This window comes from Emydura macquarii, unplaced genomic scaffold, assembly GCF_026122565.2.
Source record: "Emydura macquarii macquarii isolate MOO-44397 ecotype Brisbane River unplaced genomic scaffold, CSIRO-AGI_Emac_v2 contig_320, whole genome shotgun sequence".
Lineage (NCBI taxonomy): Eukaryota > Metazoa > Chordata > Testudines > Chelidae > Emydura > Emydura macquarii.
Genome location: NW_027130457.1, coordinates 4051862 through 4071571, shown reverse-complemented (window position 1 = coordinate 4071571; position 19710 = coordinate 4051862). Strand labels below are relative to the sequence as shown.

The 19710-nt window shown below is 37.7% G+C and overlaps 1 protein-coding gene across 3 annotated transcripts in view; it reads right to left on the bottom strand.

The window, feature by feature from the left end:
* CDH18 (cadherin 18) overlaps window positions 1-19710 on the bottom strand; it is a 518716-nt gene that overhangs the window by 41737 nt on the left and 457269 nt on the right. For all 3 annotated transcript variants that reach the window (XM_067569768.1, XM_067569753.1, XM_067569759.1), the window contains one exon: window positions 13004-13140. In XM_067569768.1, the coding sequence (XP_067425869.1) occupies window positions 13004-13140 (137 nt within the window). The remainder of the gene's footprint in view (window positions 1-13003; window positions 13141-19710) is intronic.

Sequence of the window (19710 nt, the reverse complement as noted above, 5' to 3'; positions counted from 1 at the left end):
TGGATGGATACTACTGTGGTAAAATTGGTTTATCAGACGATGGTTCTTCTTGCAGTACTGGCTGCTTGGGGGAAGTGTCTTTTCACACTTCCAACCCACGTGGTTCCAAAAGCTGCTTTGTCATATGCTTTGACAACTTTCCTCTAAACTGAGCCAGCGATCAACACCTGAGGGAATGGGATTCCAAATGATCATGGAGGGAGAATATGAGGCAAGGGATGGGGGAGCAGTAAGAACAGGGCCACAGTGATCTGTCCTTGCTGAATGAATGACCTATCCCACTCTAAGCCCAATGCTCTCTTCTGGAGGCAGTCTAGGTTTGCTAAACCAACTGCATCTAGGAGTGGATGGCAAAGTAATGGAGGACTCCAATCAGACTTCAAAGGGTAATCTAAATACTCAGTAGGTATTGGGGGGTGCAAAACCTGATGGGACCACTAGGTAAACTGATTAATCTCTAGTCCATTGTGAAGAGGTCAACATACGTACTGAGACAGGTATGGCAGTTGATTCTGCAAAGCCTCCCAAGACATTGATGGCACAGAATCATGAACTGGTGTTGGGAAAGACCTCATTGTCAATGCCATGGCGTAAGCTGGGATCCATATCCAAGATGACAGTCATTCTTGTACTGAGTTGGTACTGAGGCTGTTGATGCCAAAGGAGAGTCCAAGACTGAAACTGAGGCCAAAGATTGTACAAGCACTGACATAGCATGTCCTGGTGTTGAAGTGGGTACCAGAGAAAGTACCCAACCCTCAACATGCTTCTTAGCTGATACTGACATCAGTACCACTAACAGTCTGTGCCCCAGAACTGAGGAGATAGAGCCAGTACTGCAAGAGGTACTGCAATGGCTTTGTATAGTATTGGATAGTCTGGAAAAGAGATGCAAGGGAAATTCTTTGCTGCCTCATAGACTTGTGGGGTTGTAAGTACTAATAATGTCAGCACTGAAACAGTATGAACTGGTTCCAGACTCAACAGTCATCCAGCAGACAGTACCTGAATCAACAGCACTGTACTGATATCCTTCCACCATGGTATTGGACGGTATAGCTATCTTGAAGATCACACTGGAGTTGGCAACATGGTATTGATATCATCCCACCACTGTACCAGACTCAACATCCATCCTGCAGATGGCCCAGTTCTATCATGGGTATCTGAAAAGTCCCAGTGATGTTTTGAGTCCTTTTTCAAGGAAGATGAGGTTACGTGTCAACACTGTACCAATACAGCTGTGCTTCTGTAAGTTTTAAGTGGAGACTAGCCCACTAGTTGGAGAACACTATTGCTCCTCTAAAGGTAAGAGAAATACACTGATAAGGGAAGGAAGGGGAAAAAAACAACATAGAGCTGGGAGCACTAGACAGAAACATAATGTTGCCTGTTAAGGTATAAGACTTCCATTCTATGGGGTCAGAGGCCTGAAACTAGAAAACTGAGGGGCCACTGGCTGTGAGCCAAAGGACTATTGCTGGAGAAACTGTATTACTAATGCTCTGAGGTAAGAGCTAGGAAAAATTTGGGTTGATGAACTAACTGGTGTCAGGGGCAGACTTGGGAAAGGGACTACTCAGCCTGCACAGATATTGAGGAAAGAGTCTGTGAGGTTTTTTTATTTGTTTGTTAAGAAGGCTTGAAATAATAATAATAATTAATAAAAAACACTAACCCTGCTGGAAACCACTTCCCTGGTTTCTGTGAAAGAGCTTCAGACAGAATTACCCCAGGGAGTGAGCTGGCTCATCAACAACAAACAGTCAGATCCATTGTTCATCAATCAACAATATGCCCTCAACTCCTGCCTGTAGAGTGAGCTTGCTAGGCAAATGCTGACCAAGTATTTTCAAGGATGATGAAAGTAAGGGTACTGTTCTGATTCCCATATGCAAGACACTTTTCATTAGGGGTCACTTTGTGTTTTCTCTATGTTTGAAGATTAGTTTCAGAGTGACTATCTCTTCCCCCACAACAGGAATATTAGATATTTATTTAATAAAGCTAACCCACCTGAATCTGTCAAATACCACCTCTTTCGGGAGTTTATATAAGCCTCATCAATTGCTAAGTGTTCACCTGGGAGTCTTTCCTTTGTCTATTCTGTGTGACAAAAAAATCCTTACTAAGAAATGACTCCTGGTAGGCCAGCTTCTGCCCTCAGAGCCCTATTCTTCTCAGTGAAAAAATTCTCATTGACTTCAAGTGCAGGACCAGCCTCTGAGTGAGATGGAGAGGCCAGTGGAATTTCTCTGGAGCAATACTGGCATAACTAAGATGAGTATTTGGACTACTGGCTTCAATGAGAGTTTTCATGAGAAAAGACTGAATAAAGATTAAGATTTGAATTAATATTCTAGCAGAATATAGGAATTCAGAAAAGCTTGAAGAACTTTGTATATCTGCCCATATCACTATGAGTCAAAAAAAACCTTCAGGAAGCTTAAGATATATAATAAATACTCAAATTAATCCATTAAGAACCTAAGAATGGCCAACCATTGCAGACCAATGGTCTATCGAGCCCTGTATCATGTCTTCTGCCAGTGGTTGGTGCCAGATGCTTCAGAGGGAATAAACAGAACCGAGTTATTTATGAGGCAAGGTGAACTTTACTAAGTTCAGCCAAATAACTATTATAGGATTGCACAAACAGTAGGAGGAAGCATTCCTGTGACTTTTCTAAGACACATTAACAAGAACAGCAGTGATTAGTTAGGATATCTTAGAAAACAAAATAGAGCTTTAGCAAGAAAAAATGAAACTGTGGATACAGAATTATAAACAGTGAGAGAATAGATGAGACATGATTGTATGTGGTCATATTCAGATTTTACTGGCATTCATTCAGGATGGCTTATGTTTGGAAAAGCCATGACTGAATTATGCAGATTTTTACAAATGAGTGTCAGTGTAGAAATGCTTGAAAACAAATTTATAGACTTTCTACAAATCCGAGTGTCGTGATTTTAAGGTCCAAAGTCTTTCAACCTGCCAAAGATAAATATAGACGCTATGTTACTGGAAAGCCTGGAATCCCAGTTCATCAACAGGGTAAAGGAGGTGTTTCTAGCTATAGTTGTTAAAAAGATAGCAGCCTTTCAATTTTTAATTATTTCATTGAATAACATATAGTGAGTCTTGGATTTTAGACTGATCATTTTAAAAACCTTTTACTTGATTTTACTAGATTTTAGATTTAGATTTTAGATTTTAGATTTACTAGATTTTACTAGATTTTCTAGATTACTAGATTTAAGGATCAAGGAGGAAATATTTTGTGGCAGGTTCTATTTCTTTGAAAAATAATGGAACAGTCTGGAATATTAAAAGCCACTGTGAAAATGGATTAGTAGGCAGAGTACAGGTGAGGTCAAAGATGAAAAATGAATACAGTTTATATTGTAATGAAATAGTTTATTTTATCATTCTGCCATTTATAATATAATTTATTTTGTAGATATGACCACACGTGGTATAAACAGACATGACCAAATTCTATTGGAGTCAATGGGATTAATTTGCTCATTGTGACCGCAATATATACTGTCCTTGAGGAAAAATTCATCAAACAAAAATCATAGTACAAAAACGTCGAGGAGCAACTAAACAGTACAACCAGCACCAGACTTACTGGAATTGAATAGGCAATCATTCAGTAGTCTCTGCCAAACACAGAACGTTATGAGATTAACATGTTATAACAATTATGTGAATGAATGCATTTTATATAATTCTCTGTTCTAGTTATAATCCTTTAATGAAGAAAATGTTGAATTAATCTGTTTAATGATTATCTGATACTAGACATTAAAATGATCTGTTAACTTATGATTATAGGAAAATGTGAAGTGAGAACATAAAATGGTCTAAAATAGTTCTATTCTCATTCTATTCTCAGTTCCATTTTATAAATGGAATGTTAAAAAATGAGTGAATGGAAACCGAACATCTTATCCTATTTTAACGGCAGCAGTAGAATGTAAATAGTCATGAGTGATTCTCTTTTACCTCACAGTAATGCCCCCTCATAAATACTGTTTCCAGGTTAGAGAGGGGAAGTGGGAGTCCGGATTTCTGGGTTGTACTCCTGACTATGCCACTAGCTATATGCTTCTTGGGCATGTCACTTGGCCTTACTGTGCCTTAGTTTATACTGGAGAAGAGATGTCAAGATCATGTAAAATCATCACAAATGTAATACAGTTTGGAATGTAACTCCTTAAAACACGCTTTTCTTTAAAAACAGTAGTCCTAGCAAAAGAGATGTGTTATCTTCAAAATTATATATATCACGCTGCATCACTGTATGATCCTTCCACATGCTGATTACCCACTACACTTCTTATATGTATTTGTTTTTTTGGGCTCTGCTTAGGGCCTTATCCTACAAACTGTGCCTATATGAAGGACTTTGCAGGATCGGGGCCTGGGATTGTCAGAAGTGATCACCACTGGACTGACACTGTTTTCACTGAAGTCAATGGAAAAAGTCCCATTCACTTCAATAGGAACCTTTATGCCAATGCTAAAATCTTTTGACACTCACATCCATACAATTTGCTTTGAGCAAAAGCATTGGCTCTTCTTTGTTCTAAGAGCCCAAATAATCTTCCTAATAGTATATTTCTTAGGAATTTGTGACTGGCTGTACCTAATGGGCCTTGGGGTTGCTGCTCGCAACACCGGTGCCTCTCAAATTGTCATTAATTCCCAAGAAATGTCTTGCATATTGATGTTTGCTTAATTGTAATCCAGATAATGTAACTCAAACACATTCAAATGTGTCTGACAGGCAGTGTCTTTGATTTTTAAAATTAGGGATGTGAGTTTGAAAGATAATTACATTACATTAACAACAATTCTGGTCCTATTATTGCTATTCACAAGAAAAAAAATTACCCTTCCCCTTTATACACCATATTCATGTCACCCCATAGTCTTATTTCCATCAGGTTGTACATATAAAACTTCAATTATCTTTCTTCAAAGTTAAACAAGAGTGGTTGTGTGCATTTATCATTTAATTTTTAAGTGCATGTAAATAAACACATACTTTGATCACTGTTACTGCAAACTAAGCCAGTATTTCTCTTGGTAGTGTTAACAAGTCTATTCTATCCTCTGGATCTTTATCATGCTTTTAACCATTTTGGTTAAACCTTCCAATTCCTTTAACTTCATCCCTCTCTCTCATCTTGCAGAACCAGTAATAACATGGATTTTAATCTCATATATCACATTTCTTTTTCTTAAAAGCAATAGTCATGTCTCCTTCCCCAAATCACTGCAAAACTTGAAAACAATTGGTCAAATTATTTCCTTTATTTTGGACCCACTGACTTCAAATGGAAACGTGTGGCACTTGAAAGAAAAAAAATGGCCTCATTTTAGGCCACTGTCATGTGTTATCTTCACTTAGGCTACATGATCTGTTTATAACATTAATCTGATAACTCTTGAACCTGATTTAAACAATTCCATACATTTTTAATTTGCCCTTAACTTCTGTGATTCTTAGTTGTAGTTGTTATCTCCTTGCATTTCTTAGTTTCTATTTCCACCATATTTCATCTTTGAAAAATATTTGTGTACAATTAAAGGGTCCATATCAATCTCTGTAGCATAGTTAACAATTGCTGCCTGCTGTTTTGCATGTTTTGGTTATCCTCGTCCTCCTTGTTTTTTTATTACAATTTATTGCCCCTGCCTCAAAGTGTCTCAGAAAAAGTTACTACCTTGTTGGGCTTTTTTAGCGACTTTATTTCCCTGAGATCATTTTGGTACTGCAGCATAAAGCATTGCACCTTTCATCCATATATCACAGTGCTGCTGCTTTGCATGTATACATTTGTGTCTTTCCCTTTTAAGCTGGCATAAGAAATAGTGGTAGAAGGGGAGAAACAAATAAACAAAATCAAGTATCTTTGTTTTCCAGTAACTCATTTTGTCTTAAGCCTTGAGGATTTTTAAAATTATGTGGTTGCAAAATTATGTCTCAAAGGTTCTTATTTCCTATCTCACTGTGGGATCAAAGCTCCATGTGTGCAGTATCATTTCACATGGTCATTTTTTACTCTCTTTTCCCAGCATTTCAGACATCCAGAGCTTAAGAAAGTCTGTGGGGATCTGACATTACCCCAGCAGGTATCCCTGCTATTTTCAAGTTATTTTCTTTGTTCCAATTCTCTGCATCTTCTGCTCTGAAGAATAAAATCCTCTCGGAAAAAGTTCTAGGAAACATCATGAATAAATCTTTGTGCACATGGCATTCAGGCTTGTTCTTGGAGTTCATGCTAATGGTTGCAAATACTCTTTCCCCAGTCTCATCCATTCTAGATATAAATTCACTGAGTTCACTTGATAACTATAGGAATATGGGTATTACTTACTATATGAAGCCAGTTACCTAAACCAGTAGCTCCAACAGTGGCCAGTGCCATCTCCTTTAGAGGAAGGAGTGAGAAATTCCATATGAGGCAGTTATAGCATAGCCTACTGCCAAAGAAACTTTCTTTCAAATCCTCAATACCTGGTGGTTGGTTTATGTCCTAAAGCATGAGGGTTTATATCCTTTCTAAAATGCATTATTTTTGTTAACATTTACTATTATAACTCTGGATGATATTATTTTCCATTTAAATGGCAAATCTTCTTTGCTTCAATGACATCTTGTGGCAATGAATTCCACAGACTGACTGTGAGCTGTGTTTATCATGTGGCAAATCTCAGGAATGTTTAATTTAGGTGCTAGACTTACTGCTAAAATAGGCTTCCTCACAAAATCCTTCTTGCTGTAGGAGAGAGAGAGAGAGAGAGAGAGCCTCTAGTACTGGGCCTGGTGAAAGACCTGAGGCCTGAACCATAGTCAGTAAAGTCAGGCCGTGCCATGAATCAAGTTCTGGACATGTATTAAACCAGATGCTTACAAGTTCACTGTCCAATACATGAACTTGGCAAGGGTATTGCTAGCATTACTAAAACACAGACACTCTTATGGAGCAACAGATACTGGATATATATGTGAAGACGTTTCGAAAAGATTAACACGGGTGCATCTTGACTGAACACGAGATAAGAAGGTTTGACAGAAGTGATGAATAGGGATGCTTTGCCCAAGACATCTTGTGCAAGGTACAAGGCAAAATAACATGCAGATGTCATGAAACACATAAGGGGGTATGTATGTTGCTTGTCTCAGTCTATAAATGTCAGTGTACCTCATCTTAATCCTTCTGCTGGCCTAGGGGATAGCAGAAATTCTCACTGGTGACTGAGCCACTCCTTGACACTGGACACTCATGTGTCAGTGTACCTGTGACCACAGAGACAAGGTATTAGGACTGTGCCTTGAGGGCAATAAACCTGGCCTAGTGCCTTTGTCACTGACTTGTGCCTGTGGTCTTTCTTTATGAGTGACATTGAGGTCTGCTAAATTAGCAAGTTGAATTTTCTGCTAGTGCTGATAACACTGGAACTCCAAGAACAGAAGCAATGAGCAGCCGAATAGCCTGGCAGCAGTAACAATATTCTTCTGCAACATTCTTAATACCACATATTATTTTTCTTGGCTGGGACCTCTGATGCACCATGTCATTCTCATTCTGATCCTCTGAATAAGTAATCCACTGTTGCCTTCATGTTAGTGTTTATTTTCCTTCGTAGCTCTCTCCCCATATTACTGGGCCAACAGCCTCCAAGGGTTATTTTTTATCTTTCTCATTTGTAGTTTGTGTTGCTTTGAATAGCTCAAACTATAAGTTAACTTTAGCTGGAACTGGCTTCAGAGCTGGAGCAAACCCTATTAGAAATGAGTGCTTTAATACCTCTGCCCCACCCCTACTCCCACCTTTTTCTTAAAGTAGGCAAGACTCTCGTTTGTTATTTTCAACATTGCTGCATATTGAGCAATAGTCTTAACTGAAGCATCTATATGAGAAGTTTTGATTTTTTTCATCCAGAATGAATCCTTACATTTATCCAAGTTTAAATTTCACTGCCCAATTTCCAAGATTCTTATTTCCTTCAGGAGTTTGTTTCAATCCTCCTTAGTTTTTACCAACTGGAATGGGTTGTAGCATAATCTGATTTCACCACTTCGCTGTCCATTTCATTCATTATGAGCAATAAACACCAATGCCAACATCACTCCCTTAACTATTTTCCTTTCAGAGGAAGAAGTATTCACTGTGGCTCTGTTACCTCTCACTAAATCAGTTTTTAAACTATGACAGCACATTGTCCACTTATTCTGTAGTTATTTATTTCCCTTAATAGGCTTTTGTCAGAGGCCATGTCTTAAACCTTTGCAAAAGCCAAGCAAATCATGTCAGCTGGCTCTCCTCCATCAATTATTTCATTAACTTTTTTCAAAGAATTCTAACAGGTTGGCAAGACATGATTTACCCTCACTGAAGCCTGGTTTAATTCTATCAATTTACACTTATCCAAGTATTTTATTACTTTGTCCTTAATATATATTGTCAGTCAGTTTCCCCAGAACTGAGGTGAGGTTCATCATTATGCAATTTCTTCACTTAAGATGTAGTACCACATTATCAACTTTCTTATCTCCTTCAAATATGGGGAGTTCCTAGAAGATTATAACAGACTGTGTTGCAACCAATGCTGAAACAGACAAAGCAACTTCCTCAACTATGTTATTTTCCTGGCACATTCCACTTTCCCTGACTGTGGCTCTCTTATACCTCATCTGTCATGCATCTTCCCAGTTAAAGAATTAAAGAAAGGATGGACTTGCATGGACGCATGCTTTGTGTTCCTTGGGGGCACTCAATCCATTGAAAATATGTCAATGGGAGTAGTTAGGCCAATGCTGAGGCCCAGATCCCTTGATTTCAATGGGTATTAGGTGCCTAAATACCTTAGTGGATCTGCACCTGAGTGCTTCTCAAAATCCCACCTAGAAAGTGCATGTAAGCACCTTCTAGAGGGGTCAGAAACAATAAGCCTGAAACATGAGCAGAGTGTGAGCGCCAGTAGCATACAGACGACACTAATCTCTAAATCTCCGTCACATCAAATACAGACAGCACTGTCAGATAAGCAGCTGCATAAAGAATAACTGGCTAGAACTAAACCTAGGTAAGACAGAGGTGATGGTGGGGAGAGAAAGTCACCTGGCCAAAACTATAACATTGCATCAACAGAGGACACCTGCCTATGATTGTCAAGATGGTGCACACTTTCAGGTGCCTTCTGGATTTTTCATTCTTCCTGGCTAATCGATTGGCATAAATTACTGAAAAGTTATGATCTTTCTTGTCAGGTTAGGAATTAGCCATGCTGTTCTACCTGTTTGTCAGCCCCATGCTTATCTTCTGAAATTCATTGCACATGGATTCGAAAGTAAATGCTATGAAAAAGTTGCAGATCGTACAACATTTGGCAGCCTGTCAAAGAGTGATGGGAACACATATAGACTCCTTGTACAGCACTAGCTTCAATTTTCAATTTGTCAGTGGATTTGGAAAAGTGTGGTAATCTTTATAATTTGAAGAAAATTCCAATTGGTTTACATTAAATATTTTAATCTTAGAAACTGGTTATGGAAGAAAAGGATCCAAGGAGGGTTAATCAAAACCTAATCTGTCTGTCTGTCAATTCCCCTTTAAAAAAATGCTTTTATTGCTCAGCATTACAGATTTAAAAATCTTTCCAATTCCTTAGTTTCAAGAATGAGAAGTAAACATGGAGAGAAAAGAAGGCCTATTTCTCCCATAACAAAGAGCACTTTGGATGGAGAATTCTAAGCAGATTGTCTTAAAAATAGCATTTTATCACCATACATCTCATTTTCTTTAGTTACCAGTATAATCTTTATTACTATCCTGTGCACAATACCACTCACTTATATGAAATAAATAATGTATAGAAAAGCTAGATTTAACTTTAATGCTATTGAGATTTATTTCTGCAAAACAGTTACATTTGGATGGTTTCCCAAAAAGCCTGGATAGCAACTATTCCTTTTCTCTTTATGCTTCCGATGGATATCCCAATGTGACTTTTAAATCTTAATTAAAGTTTACTTTTACTATGCACCTGTTTATGATTAGGCCTAAATTATAGTTTAGTGAATGTTGCACTGTAATAAGACATTATGCAAAGAAACTATAGAGCTTATAGAGTCTTAGTGGTTGTTATTTTTACGACTACATATAAAACTCAAGATTTTACTATTTACTATAGAAATTTACTTAGTTCTAAATATTAACTGAATCCCAAAAGCAGGTATAATAATATCAATTCGCTGTCCTCATAAAAAAATATATATATAGATGGTACTAATATTATAGCATAAGCTAGTAACATCTCCTATAAATGAAATTGCAAAACAGATTTAATTTTAACCTGTATCTGAAACAAATGAAAATAGAGGGGAAGTCACCAATCTTGGTGGCTATTGTCATTGGTCCACATTGTGTTGCATCATCTTGTGGCAATGATGAGATACAGCAAGAAGAAAGAAAGGAATAAGAGAAGAAGTGCATCTGAAGATAGTTCATGTTTCCAAGCAGAATCAAAGCCACTGAAAGATTTCATGAAGAAGTTACTCACCTTATGCAGTAATGATGGTTCTTTGAGATGTGTCCCCCATAGGTCCTCCCCTGTAGGTGTGTCTGCACCCCTGAACTGCTGATCGGAGAACTTTGGTAGCAGTTTCTGTTCAGCCCATGCATGCACTGCTCCTCTCCTGCCATGAGTCTAGCTGGTGTGCCTGGGCAAAACTCCTCAGTTCCCTTTCTAATGCAGAGTCAACTGTTAGAGCTCCGGAGTAGAGCAGAGGAGGGTGGGTCATGGAGCACTCATAGGGATGCACATTTCAAAGAACCATCACTACTGCACAAGTTGAGTAACTTCTTCTTTTTCAGGTAGTGTCCCTATGGGTCCTCCACTGTTGGTGACTACCCGCTAGTTGGTGACTACCCGCTACTGGATGCTGAAACTGCCAGGATTACATAATGCTATACAAGATATTCCCATATTCCCATATATCTTGCTATACAAGATATGAGCAGATTCCCAGGTAGCCGCTCTGCAGATTTCTGATATAGGAATACTTTGGAGAAGGCTACAGATGAGAAGGCTGACCTCATAGCATGTGTGTGTACTGAAGACGGGAGGTGTTGTATTACACAGCTGGTAACAGAGTTTAATACAGCCCGAGACCAAATAAAAGAGCCCCTGAGCAGAATTCGCTATACCTTTTGACCTATCTGCAATGGAGAGGAAAAGTCTCTGAGATTTTATGAATGCTCTTTTCCTGTCCAAATAGAAAGTCGAAGTGATCCTTACCTTGAGCGTCATATCCTTACCTGCCACAGGATTCCCATAGGCAAGGGCCAAAATAAAATGCAAACAAAGGAAAGAAAGAAAAGGGACTTCAAAAGAAGCCCAAATTAGCAATTCTTGGAGAGTTAATGATCTGCAAATGGATAGCTAGTTAGGCTCTGTCTCTAGCCAGGGGTGGTTGAGAAGGAACTGAGGAGGTTCACTCATGCATAGAAGCTAGGCTCATGGAAGGAGTGGAGCAGCATATGCGTGGGCTGAATGCACACTGCTATCAAAGTTCTCCAATCAGAGTGCAGGGGCTAACACACACCTACATTGAAGTACACATATGGACACTACTTGAAGAAGAATTATGGGTTTAGTTTGCAGAGCTGTTCTGTGTGAGCACATTATTAATATTCCTATCTCCCTTGGTTTAGACTTGGCCAGGATGGAGGATCTGTGTTGAAATATTTGACCAAAAGGAGTTCAGTCACTTTTAGCTATTTTCTTAATTGGAGGAGAATTTTTAAAAGCAAAGTAAAAAAAAATTTTGCTGTACAAATACAATTTTACAACTTCTTCATTTAAATAGGGCTACAGACAAAACTGGCTTTACTGATGCAATTTATTTAAAAAAAAAAAAAAAAAAAAAAAAAGCTCTTATTTAAAGGTAGTGGTGGCCCTGTTTATTCAGAGGAAGTTGATTAGTTTTAGGCAGTTATGAGCATTTCACACAGTGTTTACTGAAGGAATAGGAACAGAATCCCAATCCAAATCTTATCCAATAAACCACAGTGACTCTCAGACAATTTGCTTCAACTTCTGTGTCTTAGTCACAATGAGTAAAAAATTCAAAATTTTCTAACCCTGTGTCCCATTTTCCAAGTAAAAAACAGATTAATGAAATCTGAAGGAATATTTGGGGATTTAATTTCCTAGAAGAAAAAAAATTGGGGGAAAATTCAATCTGTAGGGTTTTCAAGTTGTGCTTTATTTACAAAAAACTGCAACCACATCATGTAAAATCCATTACCTGGAACTATTTGATTGAACACTTATTGAACACTACTATCCTTAGCTGAGACCAGTGAAACTCAGTAGTCTTTGACTGAGGCCTTTTGCGTACCCAGAAAAATATACCTCAATCTTTATCTGGCAATTTGTGTATTAAAAGGCCAGGACTTAAACATTTATAGCTTGATAATCAACATTAAACTACTTGGCACTAGCCACATTTAACAATTAACATGCAATCATTATCCTTCACTGTCATTAGATTAACTCTAGCTATAAAAGGGAATGGTTGAGTTTCTCAGCTTATACTATATCCTAAAAAAGAAGATACCGTTTATTTGTCAAGAAATATGAAAGATGATATGCAACCCACACAAAAAGGCTAAGTTCCCTGATATGAGAATATTACATTTAATGGACTTGTGTCCAAGATAAATTGGTACCAATGTGGAAAAGGTTATAAGTTTACTTAGATGAATAAATATATGTATTTATATTTTTTTCTGGGATTAAAGAACTAACATACATACCTCAAATTCCTCTTTGTCTCCAAATTGGTGGAAAAAAAGTTGCCTTTGAAGAGAACCTATAGACTTTTTGGATAACATTCCTTAAAAACAATAATTAGTCTTGCATTCATAAGATATAGAAGCTTTTCTTTTACACATTTACTAAATGTATTATTTACCTGTCTCAGAAGCAGCAACTGTGATGTTGTACCAAGATGTTTCCTCTCTGTCAAAGATCTTGGTAGTCTTAATGGTTCCAGTGTTAGCATCAATGATGAAATACCTATCTTCTTCTGTATTATGGTCAATGAAATATCTATAAAGGAATAAAAAAGCATAAATGCAGTGATCTACCTCCAGTGGGATATCACTGCAAAGCAGAAGAAGCCTACAAAGGAATACAATATGAGCTAATTTGTAAGTCTTTAAAAAACAGTACAGATATTTTTTTTAACGGTTAGGAGAAATTCTACATTATCAAAGGATCCAAAATAAAATTAGTTTATTTCTTCTTTCATCATGCAACTTGATTTTTGGATTCAAAACAAAATTTCCACAGGGATTTACAAGACACATTTAGTCGGGAGTTGATATTTTACATAGCAGGAAAAAAAAAGTGCAATTCTATTACTAATTATTTGCTGTAACTGCAGTCTCTCTTGATTTCAATTTCCTGTACTGACAGTATAGTTTGTCTCCCTGACATAAATTTTGAAACATGATGGCATGATATATTTTAGAACACTGAGGGTTGCTGGGATCAGAAATAGCTGATTCATGGAACTGCAATTGATACTGGACTATAAGCAGAACTAAGCAGCGCTGCTTAACTGCCTTGGCTTGTTGGCATGTTGCCTAGTAGTGAAAGTGAGAACCTTGAAGTAGGGAAATGAAAAAACGGATGGAAGGAATACATAGAAAGAGTTTGACAAGCAATATTTTTAAAAGTATAACTCATTCACAATTACTTTTAACAAATTTAACATGTACAGGCTTTGATCAAGCTTTATTAACTACAGTTCATAACTCCCAATGAAAAATTAAGGAAGAAGATATAGAATGTCTCTTATGTACCCATAAGTGGTTCTTCAGATAGTTTATGACAGTCATGCAGTTGTTCTGTGATAGATTTAATATATGGAAGTTGTGCAAGTCAAAACAACTGTTTTGACACATGAAATTGAAGAAGAAAAAGATTTTCATTATTATGATTCATATATCACTACAAATGTGCATTGTACACTGCAGAATAATAAAATGGATATTCTCTATCCCAAGGAATTTATAATCTAAGACTCTGGCTCCTGCATATACTTACTACTAGACACAAGAGCAAACTCATTATCGACTATTCACAATAGTATGTACTATACTCAGTTGTGTTTGAACATGAGCACTGTGCCCTAGGATTAGATATAGTACAATGAGTACAGCTAGAGATGGGAGTAAGTGATACAAAGATTACAAAGATAGGAACATATGGCTGCTTATGTACATATTATGTCTAACTAATATCAAATCACTATAGTAACTTATAAGGGTAACCAATATTATAATAGGTCCAAGACTGTAATTTCATGCTAAGCAAACAGTCAAATATTTGCACCCAAATTTGTAGCTTGTGTAGAATACAGATTTAATTTTGATTCTTTTATGAATTACATCTTCATTATACTTGATTTTCACAGATGGATAACAAAGGGTTGCTTTAGTTTTTAAAAGATGAACAGCTTTGTCCACATCAATTACATAATACATTCTATAGGAGCTTAAAGTCACTCAGTGTTGAATGAATAATTTCAATTTTATTTTTATGTCACTTATGATAATAAAATGAGTCTAGGGTAATTTATTTCACTCATTGTTTCAATTCACTTCCAATTATACTAGAAAGAAAGAAAATGAATCTACCCACTGTTGTGTTTATTTTTTCTGTAGTTTCATTTACATACATTTAGGAATGTATATTAAAAACAGCTATTGGATGGCTAAATATTTTCATGGAAAAGATAAAAGAAATTTTATTTGTCATAAATAAAAGGAATACTGGCCTTTTCTCTCATCTTCCCTTATATCTTACACTGACAGAGTGCTGCCCTGTCCTCCAGGAGCCCAGAAACCTCCTTGAAACCCACTTCTTGCATAAAGATTTCCAATGCTGATATTTTCACTGAGGTCTCCAACCTTCATGTGTTCCAATTATTTCTTGAGTATCCTATCTAGAAGCATCTTTCCAGCAGTTACTGTTGCATGTAGCCCCTCTGATTTTATCTGGAATATGTGCAGAAGATATGGCACATGCAGCACTAACTGCTTGCTGGATCAGATCTTTAGATTGTAAACTCTTCACTTGTATTTTATAAGTATCTTGTCTCATGTATATAGTAAACCATTGTAGGTGAGACCCTAAGAGCATCCCAATGCCAGAGGGCAGGTAACAGGTAGTGAGTTTCAGCTAGTCTGCCAAGTTCAGTGGGCCCCAATTCACTTATGTCAAAATCTGTATCTAATAGGTGTTGTGTAAGGTATCATTAGAAAACCAATAATACAATAATCATTAATATTCTTGTGAGGTGTTTGTACGATAAATACCCAAAGGACTGATCAAATGTGAAGGAAATATGAGATGAAAATGTGTTTGAACCAAACAAGTCTCAGGAATGGGTAAATGGCTTTTTTCCAGACAAAGGAAAGGTAGATGCCTCCCTGTAGTTGTAATCACAGACAATTGGTAATCACAGTCAATTGCATCCACATCAGTGTTGCGAGCATCTGGAAAGGCACTTATATATTCGGTAGCTGAATATTGCGCACCGGAATGGAGCAGATGCAGCCACACACAACTTGTTGACACCCAGCTGAGCACAGTGATTCAGTGCATCACTGGAACCCTTAAGTCGACTCCAACATGGCTACCTGTTCTGTCTAACATTGTTCCCTCACCGATACGCCAAACTGCTGAGACAGTCTGCAAAGTTCAGCGAATCCAGGAAAACAGATGTCTTCCTATCCATCAAGAGCTCGACAACACCTGCCTGCAATACCTTAAGTCCCGCAGACCTTTCCGTGAATATTTGCTTAGCCTCGTGCAATCAGGCTATGCTCAGAAGAAGGCTTGGAAAGCAGCTTGGGCTAAACAAGACTTAAAAAATAAGCACTTTATGCCAGATCCCACACAAAAGGTTCCTGAGTTAGATTTGCATGGACATCTTGGCCAACTCTGAACTGAATCCAAACCAGCCATGGTAGATGTGGACATTTAATGCACAAATGGAAAATCAAGGATTCCCAGGAATGGCAAGTGAGGCTCCCTAAAACACACCATCAAACATATTACCCATTGCCCAATTTATAAATATGAAGGAGGAATCACTGCAATAAATTCTGCCACTCATGATGTAGCCATCTGGTTTGATCAACTTCAAGTGAAATTGTAGTTGCTGCTCTACACCAGCCATATGAAAGAAGAAAGTCAAATGGCTATTCATTGGAATATCAATGGGAGCAAGGACAGATCAATGTTCATTGTAGAAAGCAACAAGGAAGAAACCAGATTTTTGTCTATCCCTTGAATGGACACTTCACTGTATTTATAAAGTAGTATGAATGATTTTGATGCTCTAGAAATAAGATTTCTGCCTCTTAATGATCAGCTTCATTGGGTACAGGTTGACAACCAAGTAGCTCCACTCATATAACTTATTTTAGAGCTCGGTGATGATGCTTCACCTTGGCTTTTAAATTACTTGGTCCAATCAACAACAGAAACAAAAACCTAAACAAATAAACAAACACCACCCAGCTACTTGAGATATTAATTATTTACATTATTATTACTATTAATAATAATAATAACAATGATGATGAATTTTGGTGCTTCCGTAGAATAGAAAATGGGTATAGCAACAGTTCTAAAACTTCAAATTATTTCTCCAACACTGACTTTTCATCAGAGATGCAACGGAGATGCAGATTGATCACTCAACTGTCAGGAGGGGATCTGTACCCCATGGAGGATTCAGTCACGAGAAGGTCAGATGGAGTGTGCATCACTGTTTTCTGCTCCCAGTCCCTGATTAATGCTATACTTTTTGTGGGGAAGGGACAGTGGCAGTAGCTAGCTCTAGGTCTTTTAGCAGTGGTTCCAGGTGCCCCCGGTTATCTTAAGAAAAGCAAAGAATATTTGTCATGAGGCAGCAAATAAAGACAAGTTACAAAGAAAATAAGCAGTAAGCAGAATATTACGATAGACAGATATGAAAAGCAGAGTGAACTAGGCTTTGAGTTTAGATACAGAAAATATTGGGCAAAAGAGAGATTTTCAAAAGCGCCAAAGGAGTTTAGAAACACAAGTGATATTGACAGCCTTTCACTGAGATTTGTGTTTCTAAATCCCTTAGGAGCTTTTGCAAAATCTTCCCTACATTAATTGAAGATTTCATACAATACCAAAATGTGTCTGTCTCTCTGTGACACCAAACAGGCTGTCAGCTGGAGTTACTGCATGTCGCTCTCCAGTCACTTTGTTTTATTGGAAAACCTGGCTTTTCGTCCTATCCTAACCACTTTTATTGACTTACACATTACATCATAGATAGTACAAACCCAGTTTCGCGTCTGTCTCATACCTCTCAACAGCTATGGACTATAAGAAATGTTCTTGTTAAATTGCCCCTTCTAGTCTGGTATACACAGCTATCCGTCCTGATAATCCTCCATAAATCATTTTTGAGACTGTCCTGGGTTCATAACTCCCAATACATTTTTTACTTTACACATCAATGCATGCTTAGTCAGGCAACCCTTAGGTAAACTATTTGTCCCCAAACCAAAAATACCAGTCAAAGAAATAGGTATCCTGCTTACCTATTAGTCACGCTATCCACAGACATAATATTATATCATTAAATAGCACCAGAGTGATACTTGCTGGGGAACTTGATTTGGCTTCAAATAGTAGCAAAACCTCTTTCTTTACAAAAAGCCTCAGATTTAAAGCGGAGCAGGGAGGAAGAGGAGCAGAATGGGAGAGATAACGCAAACAGTAGTTCAGGGGGGAAAAGTTATTCCTTTAAGTTATTCCTGTGATCAAAAGTTTGCACAAAGTTTGATTGATACAAAAACCTTAAGGATGCTGCAGTCTATTTTATAAGTAAGAAACAGTCACATAATACTGAGTGGTGTGGTGAAGATGTGTTTTGATTTAAAAAATGCAGCTCTGAAGTGAGGACTGTTAGATTGTCATCCTAACCTGTAAAATGGAGAGAAAGGATCCCAAGAAGCCAAGTTTCTGCTTCTTAAGAAAACCGCCTCTGTTAAATCTGTTTTGTTTCATGGCAGAAGTATTCCACTACTCCAGCATGGTGAGATAGGGTGTGTATGTAAACAAATGTGTGTGTGTATGCGGGGGGTGGGGACGTTAAGGAATCTTTCCTTCCTTGCCTGGCCTGGATACTTTTTGTCTGCACATTGCTTTTAGGGTCAGATGCGAGTGGGGCATGGCCTCATTAGCCACCACAATTTAGCAGATTTTGGTAGTCTTGTATCAGGGGCAAGCGATGGAATATATGGCACCTCTGAGAAAGCCCAAATGGCCAGTTACTACAAGCTGTGCCTAAATAATGCGATCCAACCCAGTGAGATTTATTCCTTTCAAATCAGATCCCAGCAAAAAAAGAGAGACTAAAGTTCACATCTGCTAAAGAAAAAACCTGAATCCACATTCATCCTCTAGTGCTAGTCAGAGGGTCTGAATCTGTATTTCAACTCTAAATTGATGCAAGGGGTTTCCCCATCTTAAATATAGCTAGAAATAACTTTTTGGCCTAAAAGAAGAAAACTGGTAATGTTTAGACTCTCAGGCCTTAGAAGGGGTATTGAATGAAAAGATCCAAGAAAGAAGTGTTAAAACCTTATATCCACAGTTCTCCCTGTCCATCTGGTTTGAATCTGAACACATTTCAACATCTAATGACAGCTATTTCATCTGGGTGAACTCAAAGATTTAAAAGCCATTGTTTGCTTTTTTGGCAAAGCCAGATTTGAACAAAGTCTTTCTCATCATCCTCATGCACTCAAACTACAAAGTATTGATAGTGTTCTTCTGGATTGACCTCTGCATTGTCCCATAGAAAATATAAAGGATTATGAATTCATCTAATCAGGCAAAACTACAAGTCAGGAGATTGTAATCCTATCCAGTTCTAAATTGGCACTGATGAGCAAGACTGAGGGCTATGTTTGTCACTGTCCTTCCTTAAGTATATTAAAAGGTCTGAAGACAGATGAGCTGGTTTAGATACTCAAGAGGCTTTTCAAATCGATTGCATCTTATACATTCAAGTCTTGGTTTAAATGTCAAGTGATCTGGACATTTCTGAGTATGCGTAGGCACTGCCAGGGATTTGGCTGCTCCAGCTGCAACTAGCCTTGGCTTGTTGGTCAGAAGACAGAACCTTCATTAAACATTACATGAGCTCCTCAAAGGCGGACAAATACAACTCAGCAGCTGTAGTCTTCAGATGTGCCTCTCAAATGTGAAAAATTATGTGACATCAGTCCATCATTTATAAAAACAGTTCACCTTTGATTCTGAGAAAAGGGAAAGCTGTTTGTGTGAGGGGAAAACATTTTCCCTACACTCACTTTTATTCACTGACAAATCCTATATATGTATTATGCACATGGGTCCATCTTTCCCACTGTTGACCATGTGTACTCAATTATCTTGCTTTTCTAGGAAAAATTTGCTTCCACATTTTCCTTCCTCACCTTTACAGGGGCAGGAAAGCCTGTAAGGACCCAAGTTAGAAGCCAAAGCAAGATGAAGATCCCTCTTATTTTATTGACTTCACTGAATTCTTCAGAGAATTACTCCTGCTGCAAT